Source organism: Petaurus breviceps, unplaced genomic scaffold, assembly GCF_028583685.1.
Source record: "Petaurus breviceps papuanus isolate PSGF00001 unplaced genomic scaffold, PetGlider_PUasm1.0 90977, whole genome shotgun sequence".
NCBI lineage: Eukaryota > Metazoa > Chordata > Mammalia > Diprotodontia > Petauridae > Petaurus > Petaurus breviceps.
In genome coordinates this window covers 42,514,546-42,537,935 of record NW_027187391.1, presented here as the reverse complement: position 1 = coordinate 42,537,935, position 23,390 = coordinate 42,514,546, and the positions used below count along the sequence as shown (strand labels likewise).

General features: G+C 37.0%; 1 protein-coding gene across 5 annotated transcripts in view; it reads right to left on the bottom strand.

The window, feature by feature from the left end:
* WASF1 (WASP family member 1) overlaps positions 1-23,390 on the bottom strand; it is a 135,462-nt gene that overhangs the window by 36,721 nt on the left and 75,351 nt on the right. For 3 of the 5 annotated variants that reach the window (XM_069077057.1, XM_069077052.1, XM_069077054.1), the window contains exons 3-4: positions 8,372-8,476; positions 3,446-3,606 (exon numbers count right to left, since the gene is read on the bottom strand). In XM_069077057.1, coding sequence (XP_068933158.1) covers positions 3,446-3,578 — 133 coding nt within the window. In that variant the 5' untranslated portion in view covers positions 3,579-3,606; positions 8,372-8,476. Of the gene's footprint in view, positions 1-3,445; positions 3,607-8,371; positions 8,477-8,623; positions 8,744-23,390 lie in introns of all 5 variants that reach the window. The other 2 variants (XM_069077053.1, XM_069077055.1) reach the window with 2 other exon arrangements.

Here is a 23,390-nt window from a genome sequence, read left to right as displayed (position 1 = left end):
GCATTTCCAAAAAAGAAACAGGTAAGAAAGAATTTTGATTCTGAGCGTCTCCAGGGGAAAAGTAGGTCAGAAAGCCCTTCATTTCTAATTTGAACTCTACTTGTTAACAAGAGGCTTAAATAGGAAAGCATAGCAATTATTTATCTGTTTACATTAACTGCTTAAAAACCCCAACAAAATGACAGACATGGTTTTGGATAATTAGCTCCACTCAATCTTAATTTCAATATGATCACATTCTATTTGTGCTGATAGAAAAGCATTTATTCCACTCATATTTCTAATTGTGTTCAGTTGCTCCAGTTTTAAGTTAATACTTCATTAAGGAAAAATGTTGTCACTAGGAAGCAATAGCTAATTCCAAATATTCTGTGGTATAGTGTTTCTTCAGTAAATACAAAACTTTACAAAATTAGTCCCCTATTTATGTTCCAAGATGACTGCTTCTTTCATTTGACAGAAAATAATTTTTTTTGACTGCTTTCAGTTTGCCAACAATAAAAGAAGCTCTCTAAAGAAATACTAGATTTTTTTTAAAAGCTTTTTGTTGGGGTGGCTAGGTAGTGCAGTGAATAGAGCACCAGCCCTGGAGTCAGGAGGACCTGAGTTCAAAACAGGCCTCAGACACTTAACACAAAACTAGCCATGTGACCTTAGGCAAGTCACTTAACCCCACTTACCCTCCAAAAAGCAAAAAAAAAATTTTTCTTTCTTTCTTTTTTTTTTTTGAGGGCAATTGGGGTCAAGTAACTTGCCCAAGGTTACACAGCTAGTATTTTTGTGTGGGTGTTAAGTGTCTGAGGCCAGAACCGAACTCGGGTCCTCTTGATTCCAGGGCCGACGCTCTACTCACTCTGCCACCTAGCCGCCCCCAAAAATATTTTTTTAAAAAAGCTTTTTATTTTTTCAAGAAAAGACTTTAGATAGACAACTGTTGAAAAGTAAACCTTATGATTAAAAAAAATAAAACTAGCCTTTCAGTTGGCTTTAGTATTTTTTCAATCACTCAATCAACAAGTACTTATCAAATACTTGTTACTTGCAAAGCATTTTGGTTAAACACCGAGAGTACAAATACAAAAGTAAAACATTCCCTGCCCTCGAGGAACTTACATGTGGGAAGGAAAAGACAGGGTACTGAGACAAAAATGAACGGACACAGGCATATGCAAAGCAGATACAAGTCAGTCCTCAGCCCTTACTAGGAGGCAGGCACTATGTTAATACTGGGTACAAAGTAGCCTTGGGGGCAGGGGAGAGAATGCACTGTCATTGAGGATGACCAGGTAAGGGCTCGAGAGGAAAGAGATATTCATCTGAGTCTTGAAGGAATCTTCAGATTATGGGAGCAAGAGATGAAGAGGAAGAACATTCAAAGTATGAAGAACAACCAATAGAAAGGCCTGAAGACAGGAGAGGAATGTCATGTGTGAGGAGTCACACAAAGGTCAGTATGGCAGGAAGACAGAGAACATGAAGGGAAGTAATATGTAATAAAGCTAGATGGGTAAGATGGAGGTAGGGTAGGGAGCCACTTTCTAAGCCAACAGTTCACATTTGATCCAAGAAGCGAAAAAGAGTCAATAGTTTATTTTACTGTGGAGGGGGTGGGAGATAAAATTGCCAGACCTGTACTTTAGGAAAATCATTATCATGATTGAGCAGACTGCACAAATGTCAAACTCTTGGTCCCAGTACAGCCCAAACCAGATTAAAATGTAATTGGGAAATGGATTAATTAAAATACAATGTATCACACACATTATTTTGTGGTTGTATGGGACAGGTAAAAGTGTAGTTTCTCAGAGACTATCTGTAAAGTGAGTAAGTCCTTAGGCTTTAGGCCTAAGTTTCCATTTTTCTAGAAATTATGTGACTTTGAAACTTTAGAAATCTTTCTGTATAGTTGCTCTATTCTAGTCCTTCTCACCCAGCTCACCATAAAAGAGTTAAATTTCTATAGAACTGCAAGAATTGCTGAACAAGACTATTGATAAGGAGGACCAGGCAGTAACCTTGAGAGGAAGCTCAGACCCTGATTCTCAGACTAAAACTCATAGATAATACTAAAAATAATGAAGAATGGAAGGAGCTGGCAGCAGCAGGTGGATTTGATTTTGTCTGTCAAGAGACAGACAGTAGCCTTGGGACCCTCAAGTCCAGATAAGAATGTATCAAGGGTAGACTGAAAGGAAGGGTCCAGTATTCTAAGATTGTTATTGCGCCTGAGTAATGAACTTCATGTATTATGTATATTATCCAACAAGATTAGAGCCTCATTAGTAATAATTATGTTAATGTTTGTAACCTTTTTCTTATTTAACCCAGCTTTAGCTTCTATATGGCGGCCTCCCCTCCTGGGCATTGTTCCAGCAGCTGGACCGCCCGCTTCTGGCGAGATTCTAATAAACTTCCTATCTTCACTTTGAGGTCTCCAAGTAGTCAGTTTGGGTTAGGGTCTTTGTACCCCACACATGGTTTTCTAAGTATTTCTATTTGAGCTTGATACCACTGAAGTGGAGAACAGATTGGAGTGGAAAGGGACCTGAAATGGGGTAATTAGGAGGTGATGGAGCCTGAACTAGGTTTGGCAGCTATGTAAATGAAGAGAAGATATGTGGGAGTGATGTTGTGGAGACAGAAACAACAAGCCCTGGTAACTGGATGTATGAGGTGAATGAGATTGAGAAGTAAGGATATCAACAAGGTTGAGAATCTTGGGAAATTCAAATTGGTTTGTCAGGCTGTGTGGTAGGGGAGGAAGACATGAGTTCTGTTCTGGACATACTGAGTGTGAGATGCTCCACAAACATTTTACAAAGTATAATCATAATATATCTTTTTAAATAGCAAGTCTTAAATCTGTTTGGGTTTTGGTTACTTAATCCAACATAAGCCAGTATTTCTCATCCTGTGGTAGTTCATAAAGGAATTCTGGGGGTACTGGAGGGACAGGCCCTACAGAGCCCTCAACATAATAGCTATAACCACCCCACCTTCACAGACACATACATGAGAGTAATTAAATTGATTTCCCACCAATGTCTGTTGGGTTTTGCTCTAAAGTAGCTAGATAAATACATAATACACAAAAAACCCCCAATATATCGCACCTATGAATATTAACTTGATCTTAGAAGGACTCAAAAGAGTTGAAAGAAAAATTTGGAGAGTGGGAGGCTAAATAGCAGTCTTTCTGACTCATTTGACAACCCACTGAAGTTTTTCTGGTTTACAATATGTAATACTTTGGGAAAATCTCAAAAGAACTTGTTAATTTTATTTGGTTTTATTTAATTATGCCAAACTATTTTCAATGTCTGTTTTGTTCCCTTTCTCCCCTCCTAAAAAAACCCCCACAAAACTCATAGAGAATTGTCTTCCAAAAAATGCTAAACCATGCTTTATCTTGAAATTAAGTGCATTGACAATCAAAGATACTTACTCAGACTACTTAGTTGTCTAATTATATTTGCCAAGGAGATATTGGTTACACATTCCAGTTCATTCTTAATGCCTCTGGGTAGTGCTGTATGGCACAGGTGCCTGGGGTCAATATTTCTCTTCACTAATGGCATCCCGAGATGAATCTATGTGCCAACTCACCTGGGAGGAATGAAATACAGTTAAAGAAGATGATTCATGTATCAAAACTCAAATTTTCAATCACTTCTGAGTAATGCCGTCTTTCATATGCAAATGAACAATAACAATCTTTGCTTGGAAGAAATGCATGAATTTGGATGTTCACCTAATCAAAAAAATCAGATGAGATCTTCTATCTTGGATTCAACTTATTTAAAATGAATTCAACTTCTATTAAACAAGATACTGCACTAGGCATTGTGGAAGCAAAAACTAAAAATGAATGTCTCTTCCTTCAAGGAACTTAAAGTCCACCTGCATATACACACACACACACACATATATGTATATGTATGTATGTATGTATGTATGTATGTATGTATAGATAGATAGAAAGAAATTTGAGGAGGGAGAGAGAATTGAAATCTGAGAAAACCTGGGAAGTTTAAGGATTCTAGGTATAAAAAATGAGAAGAGAGACTGTATTCCAGGAATGAGGGCAATTTATGTGGAGGCAAAGAGATGGAGATGGAATTCCAGATTAAGAACCAACTGATGGATTAACTTGATTAGAATATAGAATGTGTGAAGGGAACTAATATGCAATAAATCTGGAAGGGTACGTTGGAGCCACATTGTGGAAATCTTTAAATGTGAAGCTGAGGAATCTATTTTTTTTTTTCTGGAGGCAACAGGGAGCCCCTCGAGATTTTTTAAGCAAGGCAGACACATAGTCAGACCTGTGCCTTACTTAGGAAGATTATTTTGCATCAATTCATATGTCTTTCCATGTGTCATTGAAATAATCTATTTCCTCTTTTTTTAAAACAGAATATTAGTATTTCATTCTATTCAGAGACCACAATTGGTTCAGTCATTGCCTCACTGATGGGCATCTCCTAACTTTCCGTTTGTTTGGGTTTGGTTTTTCTTTTGCTACCACAAAAAAAGCTGATACATTTTTGTACATACAAGACCTTTTTCTCTTTCTTTGGTGTATAGGACTAGCACTGACTGATGATGAAGTGTGTTATTCACTTCTGACAGGTGCATATGGCCAATAAGGAAATTTGTTTTGCTTGACTATGCACATATGTTACAAGGAATTTGGTTTTCTTTTTTTTCCTCAAGAGAGTAAGGGTGGGAAAGAGAGAAAATAGATTTTTTTTTAGTGGAAAGAAATTTTTAAAGGAATATTATTTTGACAGCTGTTTAGAGAATGGATTAGAGAATAGAATGAAGCAGGATAATTCTTAATAATTACTAAAAAGTTTCAACACAAAATCTCTTATTACTTTCAATATTATACTAATTGCTGTTGCTAATTAACTCTGTGACCTTGAGCAAGTCATTAAGCCATTCCTTCATCTCATCTCATCCTAGTTTCCTAATTTTAAAACTGGGGGGGGGGGGAGAGAGGAGCAAAATGAGGTAACTGCTAAAGTCCCTTCCAGCTAGAAAATCCTAAGACTTTAAGAGTGCATAACAATGCATAATCTTTTCATTCTAGTTACAATCATCGATGTACTTCTAAGTTAACTCATTTTCACTTATAGTTCACAAAAGGAATGATCTTAGAAGTTGGTGGGAGATTCTTCCTAAAGGAAATGCTTCACAATCATCTAACAGAGAAATTCAAGCAGTTATGCTAGAGGTATAAAGTTTCAATTTCTACATAAAATATATTAACATATCAGTAGTATAAAGAACAACTATTTTAAGAGTTTTATACACTTTTAAAAATCACATAAAATCTAACCTAATATTTCTTTAATGGAGCAAAGAAATGTTCAAATTCCCCCTTAATTTGCTGCATATTTCCCAACAAAGGTTCACTAAGGAATAATTTGTGAATTACTAAATTTTTAGTGACAGTAATTAAATGTCAAATTAGATGTTCTGAAGACAAGGTTAACATAGAGTTGAGTTTTCTAATGCATTAATAGAAACTGTTATTTATTAACTTAAGGCAAGCCTCCCTAATCCTCTTCCAAAGGAATTACAAATTTGTAATACTGTAGTAAAATCACCCTGTTTCTATTAGATTCTAATACATGTTTTAGGATAGATTTTTCTGCTATGGGTCCTGGACTCTCCTTCAAATGTCAGGGGTTTGAACCTGAGTTTCAATGACCTCATGTTCTTGTAAAGCATGCCTAGGACAGGAATGAGAAAGACAATAATCTTTTTTTCAAATGAAAATAACATTCACAATACTGTGATATTGCAAATATCAAATGAAATAATATTTGTAAAGTGTTTAACACAGTTCCTGGCAAACAGTAGGTGCCTAATAAATGCTTATTCTCTTCCCCTTCCAATTTCAAAATCTATTTTGATAATGGAAACATAAAACTTGAGACAAAATAGTCCAATGGTTGTCCATTTTCCTTCACTCACAACACTGTTCTTTGGCCTGGAAAATTAGAGACCTTGGAGGTACTATCCTAAGTGTGTTTCATACAATTTCCAGCATACTTAATGACACTCCAAGCTGTTTTTGAGGACCCCATTGAAGTAGGCACTTAATTTTGCTTCTGGGTTTTTGAAGAATGATCTTCAGACTGAGTTAGATATAGCAAAAATGGTTAACAAAGAGTTAAACCCAAGAAAAGCAAGAAGAAGGTGGAGGAATATGTTGCTGCTTCAAGAAATTCAAGTCATGGGCCCCATATGAACTACCAGGGACTGGTAGATATGATTGCTGAGACACTGTCATAATCTTTCAAAGATTGAGGGAAATGGACACGGAACTGGAGGCCAGCTATCAAGAGAGAAGAGCCTGGGTGAGTTGGCTTTGTTCCTAGAAAAATTCTAAAATATATCATGAAAGGGATCACCTGGGAACATTTAGAAAAGAAAAGCTGGGATTAGTAGCTTCAAGAACCATCTTTTTTTGTGACAAAATTAATAGACTGGTTGGACAGGGAAATGTTTCAGCAAAGGGTATGTTAATGTTTTTCATATTCTCTTTGCAGGCAAGATAAAGAGAAGTGGGGCAGAGAACACGTTTAGGTGAATTTACTAGTTAAATGATTAAACCTATAGAGTGGACATCCTCATTGGGTTAAGGCTTACTTGAAGAGAAATGTCTAATGGAGCAGTGAGGCTCATAAATTTGTCCTTAGCCCTAAAAACATTTTTGTTAGTAACTTAGGCAAAGTGATACATGGAAGAAATCTTTGAACGGAGGTTAACATGTTAGACAATGGAGGTGGGACAAAAAAAGATCTCGCCAGTCTAGAATAATGGTTTGAATCAAATAGATGAAATTTAATAGGCAAAAATATAGTTATCTTTGAAAACATCATGGGAAAATAATAATGTTAATAAGATGAGTTTTGCTTTGGGGTAGAGCTTCTTTGGGGGGAGTCAGGGTAGGGTTTGGCAATTACTAAATGATTTGTATAATTTCCTAAATACAGGATATTAAAATATACTTAATTACCATTAGTATAAAATTATTTTAATTGTCAAGAAGATCACCTTTACTACTTAACATTCAGAATATACTGTAAAATATTAAATTATGCTTCACATTTGTTAAGGCAAGAGTTTCCACCTTTGGGTTCATGATTTTGTTTTATAAATATCTTGAGTAAGTAGTATTTTAATATAGTTTCCTTTGTAATCCTATAGATTTTATTTTATGCATTTAAAAACATCATACTTCCAAAAGAGTCTTTGACATAAAAAAATTCACGCTAAGTGATCTTCTGTTAATCTGTGAAATAACAAGTTTGTAAACATGGAAAAATCAGGGGTCAAAAAAACATCACAACTGAGTGGTTATGTGATGCTATAGAAATCAAAACATGTAACTCTAATTCTTATTTTTGGATTTTAAGGGCTAGCCTGTAAAATTATAACAAAAGGACCCTTAAAATAAATAGCTTGCAGGAAAATGTAAATTAATGCCTTAAAAAATTCATAAAAAATCAAACGAGGACTTAGACTGCTTTTCTAGAATCCAGAAGCAACAAAACTATAACCACAAATATTTTATTACTATATTTAACATCAAAAAGCAACTGATGGTTCCTTAAACTTACTCTTTGATGGGCTAATTCACCATCAACTGTCATTTTTCAAAGAATATTCTGGAATTAAAGTTACAATATTATCAAATTTTAATAGCATAATGCAATTTTATAATTTGTCATAGCACTGTAGAATCAAAAGTTAAATTAGGGGGAAAATATGTTCCTTCTAATTAAAACAGATGAGTATCACTTGATTCAGGTGTGTTTTTAAAAATACTCTGGGTTTTGTGCAGAAACTAATGCTTTCAGTTTTTTATTACAAGTTTCTTAGTCCCCAAGAGGTGAGACTGTTTAATTATGCACAATTCAATGAACATTTAAATGTGAATTTTCAACCTCAGAATGTTTAAAGAAAAATATGTTCTTCAGTGAGAAATTAATAATTTCTATGTACAGTTTGTACACAACTCTACATAATAGTACATGAACTCTATGACCAACTTCTTTTCAGTCCTGACTACTAATATGGAACTAACCAGAACACAAATACATGAAATAAATATATCTTTAAAAGAATGAATATTTTGATGTTTTAGTTTATTTCTTGAAGAAAATATACTTGTTTCACAGGTTTTCTAAAAATTGGTTTAATTCTAAATATGGATACTGTAGTACCCTTGACATGACACTAAACTGTCAACTTTACAATCTATTACTAAAAAAGTGCATGCTAATGTGCACATAGAAGGATCTATTCTCATTGTGTGGTAAAAATGAAATGAGGAAAAGACATCTGAACTTACCAGCCACCAAGCAACAGAGGGTCTGACGACACACACCAGGTGTATGTATCAATCCCCACTCTGCCACAAGCATCAAACTTCAAGTGTTCATTAACTTTGGGAATCCTATGCACAGAGACAGAAAACACAGCCAACCTAGTCAGTCTCTAAGCTGTAACAGTATGAACCATCCTGAACATCTACAGCCACTGAACTGCTTTGAAGTGATCCAGCCCTTTCACAAAGAGATCAGAATTCAACACAGGGACTCACCTTCACAACAGAGCTATCTTTACAAAGAAGACACAGAAGCTATAACCTCTTCCATCTCCCCAGGTGACCAGAACCTTTCTTTCCTCCTCAGAAACTTGAAAGAAACGCTCTGCAGGCAAACTGATTAAGAAATAATTACATATGCCTTTGGTTCCAAGACATGATGACTAAATATTAAATTCTGAGAAGCCAGAACAGTGAGAAGCACATTGCTATATGACTACAGCAGAAAGAAAAAAACATGGTAGAGGCAACAAACTACGTGGTAGGTTTGCAATGGATCACACTGATGTGAATGTTAGAGAAGAAGATGGATGCTAATAAAAAAAAAAGTCATGACAAACAGCTACACAATAGAACTGAGATTCAGCACAGTCAAGTCAGTGACCAGATATCTCATAAAGAGGAGCAGCTAATTATGTAGCTCTATATGTATCTAAAGGTGAAGGGTAATTATTCAGAGTAATACAATGGCTGTTTCAAACTTGGACAAGGACTATAGTTATAAAATCTTTCTAACTTTTTATGGTATAGAAACAGATATTTGTAAACTTTTTTGCAAATATATCATAAATACAGATTAATGCAAGGGAGAAAATATTTAAGTTGTGATGCATTTTAATATTAGCCATTATAGAAAGTCAGTGTCCAATATAAAAGAATTACAACTTACCAAAAATAGTCAGCTAATGATCACTGCTACTAAAAACAAATTTTAAATGTGAAAATCTGTTAAAGGGACTGTTCTACATATATGGTGTATAAGCAGCTAGGTGGTGCAGTGGATAGAACACCAGTCAGGAAAACCTGAGGTCAAATATGGCCTTAGACACTTACTAATTATGTGACCCTGGGCAAGTCACTTAGCTGTGTTTGCTTCAGTTTTATCATCTGTAGAATAAGCTAGTGAAGGAAATGGCAAACCATTCCAGTATCTTTTGCCAAGAAAATGGAGTCATAAAGAATTGGACACAATTGAAATAACTGAATGACAAAAAACATGTGAAGATAGTGTCATTGACAATAAATACTGTTGTCTTCTGATTGTTTCTCCCATAGATGCCTTTCCCTAAACGTGCTACCCTGAAGTGAAAACAATACACCAAGCATGATCTGACTAGGCAGAGCTCTAGCAAACCTGCCACTTCCCTAGTCCTGGACTCTGTGCCTTGCAATGTAGCCTAAGAAGTAATTATCTTTCTTGGATGCCATCATATCATTTACTTATATGGAACTTATAGTCCAATAAAACCCCCAGATCTTTTCTTTTTTTAAACAAACCACTTTTATCTAGCCATGCTCATCTTCATTATGCTGATTGTAAAATCAAATGACTGGAGAGGAGATGAAATGCTCTAATATCCAAAGAGTTTATGATTAAATGGCTTACCCAGAGATTAAACCCATAATTTTGGGCACTTTTGTATTCTGTCCTACCCAACTAAACTAAAATGCCTATCTGGGTATACAGAAAAATTGGTCTGATGTGTTCAAAGTTCTCTTAGAAAAAGACAAATACTTTAGTTATCTGACAAAAGACTCTGACTATGCAAAAAATAGCCCTATGATCTTAAGAAAGAAAACCCCTGGAGGGAAAGTAGTGACTCATTTACCAAAGCTATTTGAATAGCAAATGATGAAACTATTATCAAGTCTGACCTTACTAGCTAAGCAATAAGTGTAGTGATTTAAAGGAGCTCTAGGAAGGTCATTCTGCCCCAAATCTTTCTCCCACATCTTATCCTATGCCATCATTAGAGTCCAGGAAGCTTTTTTAGTTCCTAAGAATTCCCTATTAAGCTTGCAAAAATCCTTGAGAGATCAAGTGACTTTGAAAGTTAAGATGGACACCTTGAGTAGTGAAACTTCATTTACTTCACAGCTTTACAATCTAGAACTAGTTCTGATAAGAACTTGGAAATTAACAAAAGACAGAAAATACCCTCATTCAAAGCATAATCATGCCTAAGTGACTACTAGATGCAAATCTTTAACCATGTCACAACCCATACATCCTCTTTGTGACCTTAAGACTCTGTCCTGGGGCTTCTCCTTTTTGTTCTCTATTATCTGTCAGTGACAATCAACTTCTATAATTTTAATTATCTTCTTTGCAAAGGACCACCATATCTATATATCCAATACTAATCTGTCTCTTTAGCTCTAGTCCCATATTACTAGTAAACTATTGGTGATTTCAAATTGGATATCTCCTAGGCAAACTCAACATGTCCAAAGCAGAACACAAACACACATGCAACTAGGTGTTGTAGCGATTAGATCATTGGACCCAATCTGAGCTTAAATCTAGTCACTAGCTATGTGACCATGGACAAGTTACTAAACATCTGTTTCAGTTTCCTCATCTGTAAAATGGAAATGATAACAATAACACCTACCTCCCAGGCTTGTTGTAAGGATAAAATGAGATACTATTTAAAAGGAGTTTTGCAAACTTTAAAGTGTGAAGTAAATGCTAGCTATTATTATCATTATTATAATTATTATTATCTTAATTATTCCCACCAACCTCCCTCCCCCAGATTAGTACTGCTTCTAAATTTTCCGATTTCTGTTGCAGGTACTGTCATCCTTCCAGGCACTCAAGTTTAAAAACTCAAGAGTCATCTTTGATTGCTTACTCTTTTTTTTTGAAGGGGGAAGGCAAAGGAATCGGGGTTAAGTGACTTACCCAAGGTCACACAGCTAGTAAGTGTGTCAAGTATCGAAGATCAAATTTGACCTCAGGTCCTCCTGACTCTAGGCCCTGTGCTCTATTCATTGCTGCTCCCTAGCTGCCCCAATGTTGTCTCTTTCAAAGAATGTAAGCACCCTGAAGCAGAGACTGTTTAATTTTTGTCTTTGTATCATTAGCATCTAGCACTGTGGCAAGGGGCTTTAATAGATGCTTATGGACTAATTTTTAGAACACTGTGCTTGGTGCTGGGTATATAAAGACAGAAACAAAACAATTCTTGACTTTCAAAGGTGATATTGGTTGTTTACAAAGTACTTTATACCTATTAATCCTCACAACAGGCTGTGAAGTAGATACCAGAGGAATTATTAGCTCTATTTTAAAAGTAAGGAAGTTGCAGTTCGGACAAGATGATTTGCCCACAGCCATACAACTAATAGGTCAGTGGAGTGTTGCAGTGGATAAAGTGCCCAGCCTGGAGTCAGGAACACTCTTCCTGAGTTCATATCTGGCCTCAGACACTAACTTTGTGACCCTGGGCAAGTCACTTAAACCTGTTTACCTCAATTTCTTCATATGTAAAATGAGCTGGAGAAGGAAATGGTAAACCATTACAGTATCTTTGCCAAGAAAACTTCAATAACTACAACAACCCAACTAGGAAGAGCTAAAGGTAGATTATAAATCCTGGTGTCTCCTGACTCCAAGTTCAACATTCTCCACCTTGTGTCCCTATAGTTGTCTGGGCCTACAAACAAAGCTTTTAATCTAATCAGAGGAAAGAAAGGGACTATTAAATGTCATTGTGCACTTTTCTAGCTGTATCCAAAGCTGTCTCTCTTATTCTATTTTCACTTCTGTCTCCCATTCTCCACTTCATATTTTTTCCCCCTTAGCCAGAGAAGAGACTTAACCTCAGTTTCACTTAACTGCTTCTTCTTTCAATTCACTTCTTAGACTCTCTATCATGTAATCTGAAACAAGATGGCTTTTACATGTGGATTTCAAGCTAGGATATAGAACAGGCCACTGCCATTCACCTTCCACTGCTTCTCCAATAATAATAATTACAATAAGATTACTATCTCACTTTCATATAGCATTTTACAAAATACTTTCTTTACAATAAGACTATGAAATAAGCAATCCAAGTGGCACTTTCATTTTACAGGGAAAACTGAGGCTCCCTCTTTGACCCTAGTAGTAATTGTATATCAGAGAGCTGATACTGTTGGAGATGGGGTTCAAACTGAGGTCTCCAGACCCCCAGTCATATGCTATATGACACTGTGCTGCTTTTTTTCTTCAAAATTTTATTTGAGACTCAAACACCAGAACACAAATACAGAATAGAGAAAAGAAATAAAAACATATCATAAACTTAAATATTGAAACTTAAATGCAGTTAGAAAAAAAACATGTCGTGTACATAGCAGAACATAAGAGAGGATTCAAACTATGTAACAATAAATTTTCATTTCAAGAAAGCCTATATGATAAACAATAATTGTTGTAGGGGTGGCTAGGTGGTGAATAGAGCATTAGCCCTGGAGTTAGGAGGACCTGAGTTCAAATCCAACCTCAGACACTTAACACAAAACTAGCCATGTGACCTTGGGCAAGTCACTTAACCCCAATTGCCCTACCTTTCCCCCTCCAGAAAGCAAAACAACCCAAAAACCCAAATTCATTGTGTGTGCTGCTTTTAACGAAGAGAAGATTACACTAACCTTTTTCCTCTTATAAGAGAAATAGAGGAAAATAGAATGTGTTTGCATGCAGAACTAAGAAGTCCCTCTATTCATGAACAGAGGGAAAAAAAGAATGGGTGGCAACTGTGACAATGGTGGGCAAATCATCTTCAAAAACCCTCTGAATGGGATGCAGTAACTTCTCATATTTATTATTTACACAAACTTATTAACAAGATACAGTTCCTTAATGATGCTATTTATGTATGCTCTCCAGAGTTAGTCAAGCAAAGTGGTACTTACTATTAATACGTTTCAGTAAGAATTTGAGATGTGCCACAAAAAGAAAAAAAAAAGTATTCAGTGTTAATTTATGAGGAGCAAGAGAAAACATTTTTACTTGAAATAATTGCACCTGGAATTCTTAGCTCCTCAAGAATTCCTCTTCCTCTTGAAAACAGGATCATTTTGCTATTGTTCAGTCATGTCAGTCGTGTTTGACTCTTTGCGACCCATTTGAGGTTTTCTGGGCAAAGACACTGGAGTGGTTTTGCTATTTCCTTCTCCAGCTCGTTTGACAGATAAGGAAACCAAGGCAAAGAAGGTTAAGTGACTTGTCCAGGGTCACACAGCTAGGAAGTGTCTGAGCCCAGAATTAAACTCAGAAAGGTGAATCTTCCATTTCCCCACCTAGCTGCCCTTAAATAGAATCATAGAATCTCATAAACAAAAGATGTCTTCCCTGTTGTCTAGGTCCAATTTGCTGGTTTGACTGAGGAAACTGAGGCCCAGCAAGGCTAAGTGACTTGCCAATCGTTGATGACACAGCTAGGCCTAGAACTCAGGCTAGTATTATTTTTACTTGGATTTACATCATGTTCAGTACATCTTTCTCTCCAAACCTTCCTCTCTTTCCTAAATTTCATATTATTGTACATATCACTATACTCCCATTCACCCAGGCTCACAATCTGGCTGTCATCCTCACTTTGATCTCACATTTCCAATCGATTGTTGAGTCGTCATTTCTACCTTCCCATCTCTCATGTATGTTCCACTTCTCTCCACTCCATCCGTTGCTACCCTCCGGCAGGCCCTTATCATCTCATTCCTCGACTATTGCAATATTCTTCTAATTGGTTTCCCCACCTTAATTCTCTTCCTACTACAATCCATCCTCTACTCAGCAGATCTGACCACATCACTTATCTGATCAATAAACTGCAAAGGCGCATTGCCAGCAAGATCAAATGTCAAATGCTTTGTTTGATTTTTTTTAAACACCCTTCATAACATGGCCTCTGTCTTCCTCTCTAGTCCTTTTGCATTTTCCTCCCTTCCATGTAATCTACAATCCCTAATAACTGTTCCTCACACGTGACCCTGCATCCTTCAGCTCTGTGTTTTTTCACTGACTGTACTGCATGTATAGAATGTAGTCTGCTCCCTACTTCTACCTCCTGGCCTCTTTCAAGACACAGCTCAAATCTCATGTCCTCCCTCCCCTCCCCTCTGGCTAATAACTTTTCTCTGAGATTACCTGCTGTTTATATTGTTTATATCTTGAATGTTTGGTATACTGTTTGGCATTCACAGCCCTTCATAATGCAGCCCTACCCCCATTCCCCATATTTCTAACTTTCTTACATCTCACTCTGTACCATGTACTCTTTGATCCAGTGACTGGCCTCCTGGCTGTTCCACTAACAAGATACTTCCATCTTTTCATCTCTGGGCATTTTCTCTGGCTATGCCCCATCCCTGGTTCTCTCCACCTCCTGACTTCCTTCAAGTCCTAACTAAAATGCTACCTTCTACAGAAAGCCTTTCCCAATCCCTCTTAATTCTAGTGCCTTCCCTCTGTTAATTATTTCCAATTTATACTATATATAGCAAGATTGTTCGTAAAAAGTTTGCTTCTTGTCTTGTGAGCTCTTTAGGACAGGGACTGTCTTTTGCCACTTTTTGTAACCCTAGGGCTTAGCAAGGTGCCTGGAACACAGTAGCTTATTTGACCAACTGACTGATTGCATGTACATATACTTGCATGTTATCTCGCCCATTTAAACTGAGTCCCATAAGATCAAGAGACTATATTTTTACCTTTTTGGGGGGATGTATCCCCTGAATGTGGTACAATACCTGCCACACAGTAAACACTTAAATGCTTATTGATTGACTGATTTAATTATTTTTGAAAACAGTTCACCATTCAGAGAAATTTTGATTCATAGAAGGAAGATAATTAAATTATTCCCCCTATCAACCCAAACAGACGAACAAACATACTGAAAAAGTAGCATTAAAGTACATCAGTTTCCTTGTTGAGAATAGGCCCACCTACAGACTCCGTCTGTACATGGTTTATTCCAAGAGTAGAAATAAATCATGCACATTTCTCCTACACAAGGAGTATGCCATTAGGATGGCTGAGCTCCTGAAACAGAGCTATGCCCTATATAGGACAAGATCCAGCTAATTTGTTGATGCTATGTGCCTTTACTATTTATTGGCTTTCTGTGACCCAGGATTTGAAGCATGTTCATGTAGCCCAAAATAAGCAATAAAATGATTGAAATAGTCTTACTCCTGCCTCATTAGACCAACACTGAAAACACCTTTGACTGGGAGCTGTCAGATGCCATGTAACAGAGAAGTTTGGGACAAGAAATCAGCAACACCCCCACAGGCAAAGCTCCCTGGGCCAGGGGTGGGGAACCTGTAGTCTCAAGGCCACATGTGACCCTCTAGGTCCTCAAGTGTGGCCCTTTGACTGTGAAGTCTGGATTCAGTCAAAGGGCTGCACTTGAGGACCTAGAGGACCACATGTGGCCTCGAGGCTGCAGGTTGCCTGCAAGCTATTCAAACAAAACAAAAGGCACGGTGGCTTATGCCATCTGTTAAATGCTACTTTGGGTAGCAATATCTCTGACAACAATATCCTCTCCATTAAAATATGCATTATTGTATAAGTGCAAGCCAAATTATTGTTTTAAACTAAAAATAAAGCACCGATTTCAACCTTGCACATAGATTCAAAACTGTGCAGACCACAACCGTTTTCAAACGCTAGACTCGGTGCTCTTTGGCTATATCTGTTTCCCCTTAAAGTGACAGAGGACCAAAACATTTTGTCCCTGTCCTGAGACAATGTAAACAAACAGACACATTAGGGTTAAAAGATCCAGGTTAAGTGCAGGAGTGGGGAGGCATGGTGAGACGGTAGTTTGTTAGAAAGAAATCTGGAAGTTTTGACGAAGTGTAAAACTCAAAATGATTGGAACGACAAAGCGGTCACCTGATACCTGGACTATTGCAACATCCTTCTAATAGGTTTCTTTGCATCAAATCATTATGCTCTCCAAAGCACAGTATCCTGGATGAGGAGGTGATGATTCTTCTCTGGGCAGACTACATCTGGAGTACTGTGCAGAATTCTGGATACCATATTTTAGGAAAGTGAGGGATAATCTGGGGCAGATCCAGGTGACGGGAACCATTATGGTGAATACCTCTACTATATTCAAGCATCATTGATTAAAAGGGCTGGGTATATTTAGCCTAGAGAAGGAAACACTTAGGGGGGTGAGAGACCTATTGGCCTTTTTCAAACATCAAAGCTCTGTTGTCTAGAAGAAAAAAAGGGATTGGTTTGCTTGGTCTCAAAGGGCAGAATTAATAGTAATATGTGGAAATTGCAAAGAGATAAATTTAAGCTAAACTTAAAGTTAAAAAAAAGTTCATAACATGTAGAAATATCAAATAATTGAACATCAACGGAGGTTACCAGATAAAGAGTCCCAATGAAAAAGGGATTCCTTGGATTTGGTGAGGTTCTCCAGATATTCTTGTTTGACGTTACAGAACACTACAGAGAACCACAACCACTCAAGACTTTGACCTGACAATAAACACTGGGAAATCTGAATGTATGAAGAACGTCAGTTGTGCAGACTATATTATATGATTGGATGTCTATTGAGCTGGTCCATCAGAGTGAAAGAGTGAGTGAGTGAGTGTGTGTGTGAGTGTGTGTGTGCATGCACATGCTGGCCAAACACTGCAGAATAATAAGGTGGACTTATAACTGGGGGAAGAGAGCAGAATAGAGTGTATTTAAGAAACTGCCCAATGCTTTCAACTGTTCCAAGCTGTTCCCTGAACCAAAACTCCATCTTTTTAATAACAATATTTTTCTGGTCATGGTATTCAGTTTTAATAGGTTAAAACTGCAATAAGATTTTTGGGACACTATATAGCTCAGGTATAGCCAAGGATTTATGGAATACTCCAACTTCCAAAGAATAAAAATTGCAGATTATCCAAGGGATAATGGAAATATTTGCAATACATGTAGTAAATAGGTATGACATAATATCAACAATGTGTAATTCTTAAGCAAAAAGTGGCATAAAATATATATACACGTACGTGTGTGCATAGACATATGTCTATATGTTTACATGTATATAGAGATACATACATCTACATACACATGTATATGACTGGTTTTCACCTTCTACCTCTGTTTCCAGTTTAAAATCTCTTGAACAAATACACTAATTTCTAGACAAATATATATTTTTGCTGGCTATTGTTAGATGCACCTCATCTTTGGTCAATGATATATTATTCCTATATGTTAACCAATGGTCTAGAAATCCAAATTTTCTAAACCACATGAGTACTTTCCAAACTAGTATCTCTCTTGAAATCCAAAGATGAAAGACAACTCTGTGCTCTAAAATCTGTTATTTGTCCAAGACTTGATAATCCCTAGTAATGGGATTTCTAGGTTCCTACTAGTAGTATCATTTATCACCATGTGAATCAACAGAATTTATTAGTGGAAGTCAGGTTTGATAGTCATACTTCATCTTTATTTCAACTTTTCCCCTTCCCCAAACCAGTTCTCCTTCCTATTTTCCATTCTGTATATGGTATTAATACCTTCTCAGTCAGCCAAGTTAAAAACCTATGTATAAACTCTGATTTACTATCATATGACATCTCTTAGACCCAATCATTCAGTGCTATTAAATATTCATATAATACATATATACATATGCACATATGTTGTTCAGTTGTTTTTCAGTTGTGTCCAATTCTTCATGACCCCATTTAGGGTTATCTTGGCAGATTGGAGTGGTTTGCCATTTTCTTTTCCAGATCATTTTACAGATGATGAAACCGAGGCAAACAGGTTTAAGGGACTTGCCCAGGGTCCAACAGCTAGTAAGTATCTGAAGTCAGATTTGAACTCATGAAGATGAGTGTTTCTGATTCCAGGCCTGGCACTCCACACCATGCCACCTAGCTGTATGTGTGTGTGTATATGTATATTATATGTATGCATTCGCATCTCCCTTTCTACAGTAGCAGACAAATACAAATCCTTATTTCCATTACCATGTTACTGGCTGCAACAGTCTATTAGCTGATTATCTTCTCTCCAGTTTCCCCCTTACTCCAGTATTTTCTGTAGACTGATGCCATATTGCTATTTAAATAAATGGCAGTAAAGTGGAAAAAACTCTGGGTGGGGGAGTTAATGGAATTCAGATTCTATTTGTAGGCCTGCAACTAACCTAATGTATGACCCTAGGGAAAAAAAAAATCAAACAATGTCTCTAAGCCACTCTCCTTTTTTATACACAAAAGGCCAATGCTATCATTTGATGATTTATTTCTAAAGAACTTAACCTTTTAACTCTAATATTTTATTGTCAATGTACATAGTTCCCTGAAGAGATGTGCCTGATGTTATGACAGTCAGAAAGGCCAATGAAATTGCAGGTAATATGAGGAAGAGTGCTAAAAAACAAAGAGAAAGAATCATCCTAACCTTGAACTAAATCATAGTTCTCTTTCTGTATGTGATTATGGTGGTAGAAAACCTCCAAGTTTCCTAAGTTCTTATCACTTTAACATACAGTTAATTTTTTTTTCTAACCCCATTACCTGACACATGTAACATGGAAGTTGGTTTTTTTTCTGCCCATTCACATTTATGATTCAGAAAAAACCTTTCACTACATGTTTTCGTCTCTCCCTCGTTTATACAAAAATGTCCAATTAAACTGTTCCTTGCTATGGCAACCTCATTGCTGACAACTTTCCATCCAGAAAAGCGCCACCTACTCAAAAGCTCATCAGATCTCAAAACTGGAGAGTTCCTGAGCTCAAGCAGCTTACATTCTTTTAGGGGACACAACATGTAGACACATAAGTCTATATAAATTAATGCAATGTCGTTTTTGGTGGCACACACTACTACAGCTAGGGAGACCAAGAAAGCCCTCATGTGGTAAATAGAGCTAAGCTTTGAAGAAAACTAGGGATTTTAAGAGGCAGAGGTGAGGAAAGAGTACTTTCCAGGCACGGAAGACAGCCTCAAAGGGAGAGGAATAGGAGAGGAAATTATGTATGAGGACAAGAAAGAACCAACTTGAGTGAACTACAGAATGATTGTTATTCAGTCCTTTCAGTTGTGTCTGACTCTTCATGACTCCATTGGGGGTTTTCTTGGCAAAGATACTGGAGTGGTTTGCCATTGCCTTCTCCAGCTCATTTTACAAATGAAGAAACTGAGGCAAATATAACTGTGGCTTTCCCAAGCTCACACAGCTAGTAAGGATCTGAGGGTGGATTTGAACTCAAATCTTCCTAACTCCAGCCCCAGAACTCTATCCACTGTGCCACCTAGTTGCCTTATGACTAAAGGGAAGTAATATTTTATAAGGTGAGAAAGGTAAGTAGGAGTTAGGTTGTAAATGCTAAACCGAAATCTGTATTTAATCACAAAAGTAACAGGGAGTCATTGGAATTTATGAATTAAGGGAATGACATGGTCAGATAGATCTGTGCTTTAGGAACACTGTGTAAGCAGCTATATGGAAGATGTTTTGGAAAGGGGAAAGACTTAAGGAAATAAGACCAAATACAAGGCTATTGTAATATTCCAGGTGTGAGGTAATGCGCCAGGGGGGAATTTAGGTGATTTAAAAAAAAGCCAGATCTGAGGCTCTACTTAAAGATGAGAGAGCTGAAAGCTCTGAGGAGAAGAAACTTTTTTATCCTCCCAAGGATAATACAGCCAGCCTCATAAACTCACAAAGATTCATAAAACCTATCAGGTAAGAAAGCATCCAAGAAGAGATAGAAGAAGAAATGAGGAGGAGTAGTTACTGATCCCCTACCTAGGTGTACTAAGGCTGCTATTTGTAAACCTAATAAAAAAATAGTTGAAAGGTCTATTGTCTTCTTGGGGCATGTCTCCAAGACATAACAGAGAACCTTAAAAGACTCAGCAAAACACATGACAACTATTGATTTCTGTTGATTCATACGGGCACAAACGACACTTTCAGAAGGGGCCTAAAACCCACTGCCAATGGTTATATGGTCTTGGGTAAGAAAATAAGACCATGAGGACAGAAGTTGTATTTTCCTCACTTGTTTCCCATTATGAGGGATACAGAAGAGAACAATTAATTTGGGAGATGAACAGTTGGCTGAGAAGGTGGTATCTGAGAATAAGACGTGGATTTCTGGATTATGGCTCAGAAGGGAAGGAGAAGAAGCATTTATTAAGTGCCTACCATGTGCCAGGCATTGTGCCAAGTGCTTTACAAATATTACAGGGTTGACAGATTCTTGGCCACACCTAACACAGGCTGGAAAGCTGGGAGCTGCTCAAGACTGAAATTTTAAGACACAATGGGCAATAAAAGTGCTATTTCTCTGAAAAGTTAATGTGGATGCACAAAAATGTACAGAAGATGGAAACAAGACCAGTTAACAGAAGAGCTAAAGCTCTGAATGAATTGAGGATGGTGAGGCATGTTAAGGACATCAAATAGGTTGTGGTTTTGTCTTCTGGGGTGTGTGTGTGTGTATGTATTTTATATTGGGAGAAAAAGGATGATCAAAGAAGGAATAGAACCTTTGCTTACATGAATATTCTTTCGTATGAATTTTTTTTAATTATTTTTCTAGCTCTATAAAAATATTCTTTTGGGAGTTTGATAGAGACAGCATTGAATAACTAAACTAACATAGGTATAGCATTTTCATTTTTACTATATTAGCTCAACCTATCCATGAGCAATTATGTTTCTCCAATTATTTAGGTCTATATTTCTACAAAGCGTTTTATAGTGAGATTCATATAGTCCCCTAGGTAAATCTTGGAAGATAGAGTCCCAAATCTTTTATTACTATTTATTACTTTTTCAGAAAGGATTTTTTCTAACTCTTATTAGGTTTTCCTTATTATATTTAGGAATGTAATTATTTATGTGGATTTATCTTATAGTCTGTAACTTTTCTGAATTTAACTTTTAGTTGACTATCTAGGGATCTCTAAGTACACTATCATATCATCTTTATTTTTTATTTTTCAATTTTTGGAGGGCAATTGGGGTTAAGTGACTTGCCCAAGGTCACACAGCTACTTTTTGTGTTAAGTGTCTGAGACTGGATTTGAACTTAGGTCCTCCTGACTCCAGGGCCGGTGCTCTATTCATTCGCCACCTAGCCACCCTGATATTTTTCAGAAACAAAAATTTTGTTTCTCCTTTGCCTATGCTTACTCCTGATAGGATAGGGCCAAACTGGGACACCACTGGGATTGGGAATCTGTTGGGATCAAGCTCTGTTTCCAGGAATGCTAACCCAGAGCCTGAGTATTTTCTCAAGTTCTACTCAAGTAACAAGTCACAGTCTTGGGGAATGCTCAAGGCTTGGGCTGACTTCCAGTGCTATTTTGGTTCATGGTTAGCCAAATCCTAGAACCATCCAGAATTCCCTAAAATTGCTCTCATGAAGCCGCAGTCTTGGAACTCAGTTGGGGAGTTGTAAATGCCCTGATGATATCAGGGATTTCCTGTAGTCTCCCTTCTGTGCTTCTCTCTCTATGTGCATTGACATGTCTATCACAGAATCTGTGCACATCAATGCAAGGGTCACTCTGTGCATTTCTGTATTGAAAAAGATCTGGGTGGAAGGAGGGTGTTTAACTGGACTGCAAACTCAAGTCAAAAAAGCTAATGTGAACTTGGACTGCATTGAGAGGGTTACAGCTTCCAGGAATAGAGAAGTAAGAGTCCCACTGTTGACTGACCTTATCAGATTTCATCTGGAATAATTATGAGTACCAGAGTTTAAGAACATTTGTAAGGCCTAGAGAAGAGAGTATTCATGGGAGACATAATACGTGTCTTCAAATAGTTGAAGAGTTGGCATGTGGAAGAGAGACTGGACTTGTTTTATTTGCCCCAGATGGCAAAAGTAGGAGGAAGAGGCAATATTGGCAAAAATGCTCATTTAGGCCTGATATCAGATAAAACATTCTAATAATGAGAACTGTCCCAAAGCGGAATGGTTTGCCTAGAGATGTAGCAGGTTTTCCTTCCTTGGAGGTCTTCAGGCAGAGTTTGGAGTATGTCATACTGGGAATTCCTTTTGTGTATGGGTTGGACTAGATGGTTACAAAGGATCCCTCCAACTCTCAACAACAGTGATTATGGGGGCCATCTCCAGTCCTTCTAATTTATATCTTGCCACCAGACCCAGACGGCTCTGGAGGAGAAAGTGAGGCTGGTGACTTTACACAGCCCTGCCTCACTTAAATCCCCCTTTTTAAAAAAAAAATCAATTTTGTTGTTTTTTTAAGTTATATTCATCCAGAGCCATATTTTAGTCATGGGCTTTCTCCCACCAAGTCACAACGACATTTTTCTTCCTGTATTACAATCTCTACTTCCTCTTAACTTTTGACTGTATTTTGTTCCTTTGTGTCAAGACAGTTGAAGTCCTGGGTTTTACTATTCAAATTATTTACTTCAAATTTGTGTTATTTATTTATTTTTTGCTTTTTGTGGGGGCAGTTGGGGTTAAGTGACTTGCCCAAGGTCACACGGCTAGTAAGTGTTAAGTATCTGAGGCTGGATTTGAACTCACGTGTTATTTTTGCTTAAGTTTTCTGATTTCCTAGTTTTCTTTAGATGGGAGAGTGATATGAAATTATATAATTTTATTTTAATCATCCCTCTCTATATAATCTTCATCTACACCAGTGGTATCAAACTCAAATAGAAACAGGTACAGGGTGCATACTTAGTTAGAAAATGACATATTAACATCTATGTTCTATTGTACTTTTATTTATTTTGTTAAATATTTCCTATTTTAATCTGGTTCAGGCTAACTCAGAAGTGTTGCAGGCTGCAATGGAATCCATCTACTATGTGTATGTTTTTTAAATATGAACCACACTATAAACAATGTAGAGTATAATTCTAATCTAAAAATCTACCACATGTTGTATATTATACTTGGAACATGACTTCATCTGACACATCAGTTTCTCACTCTG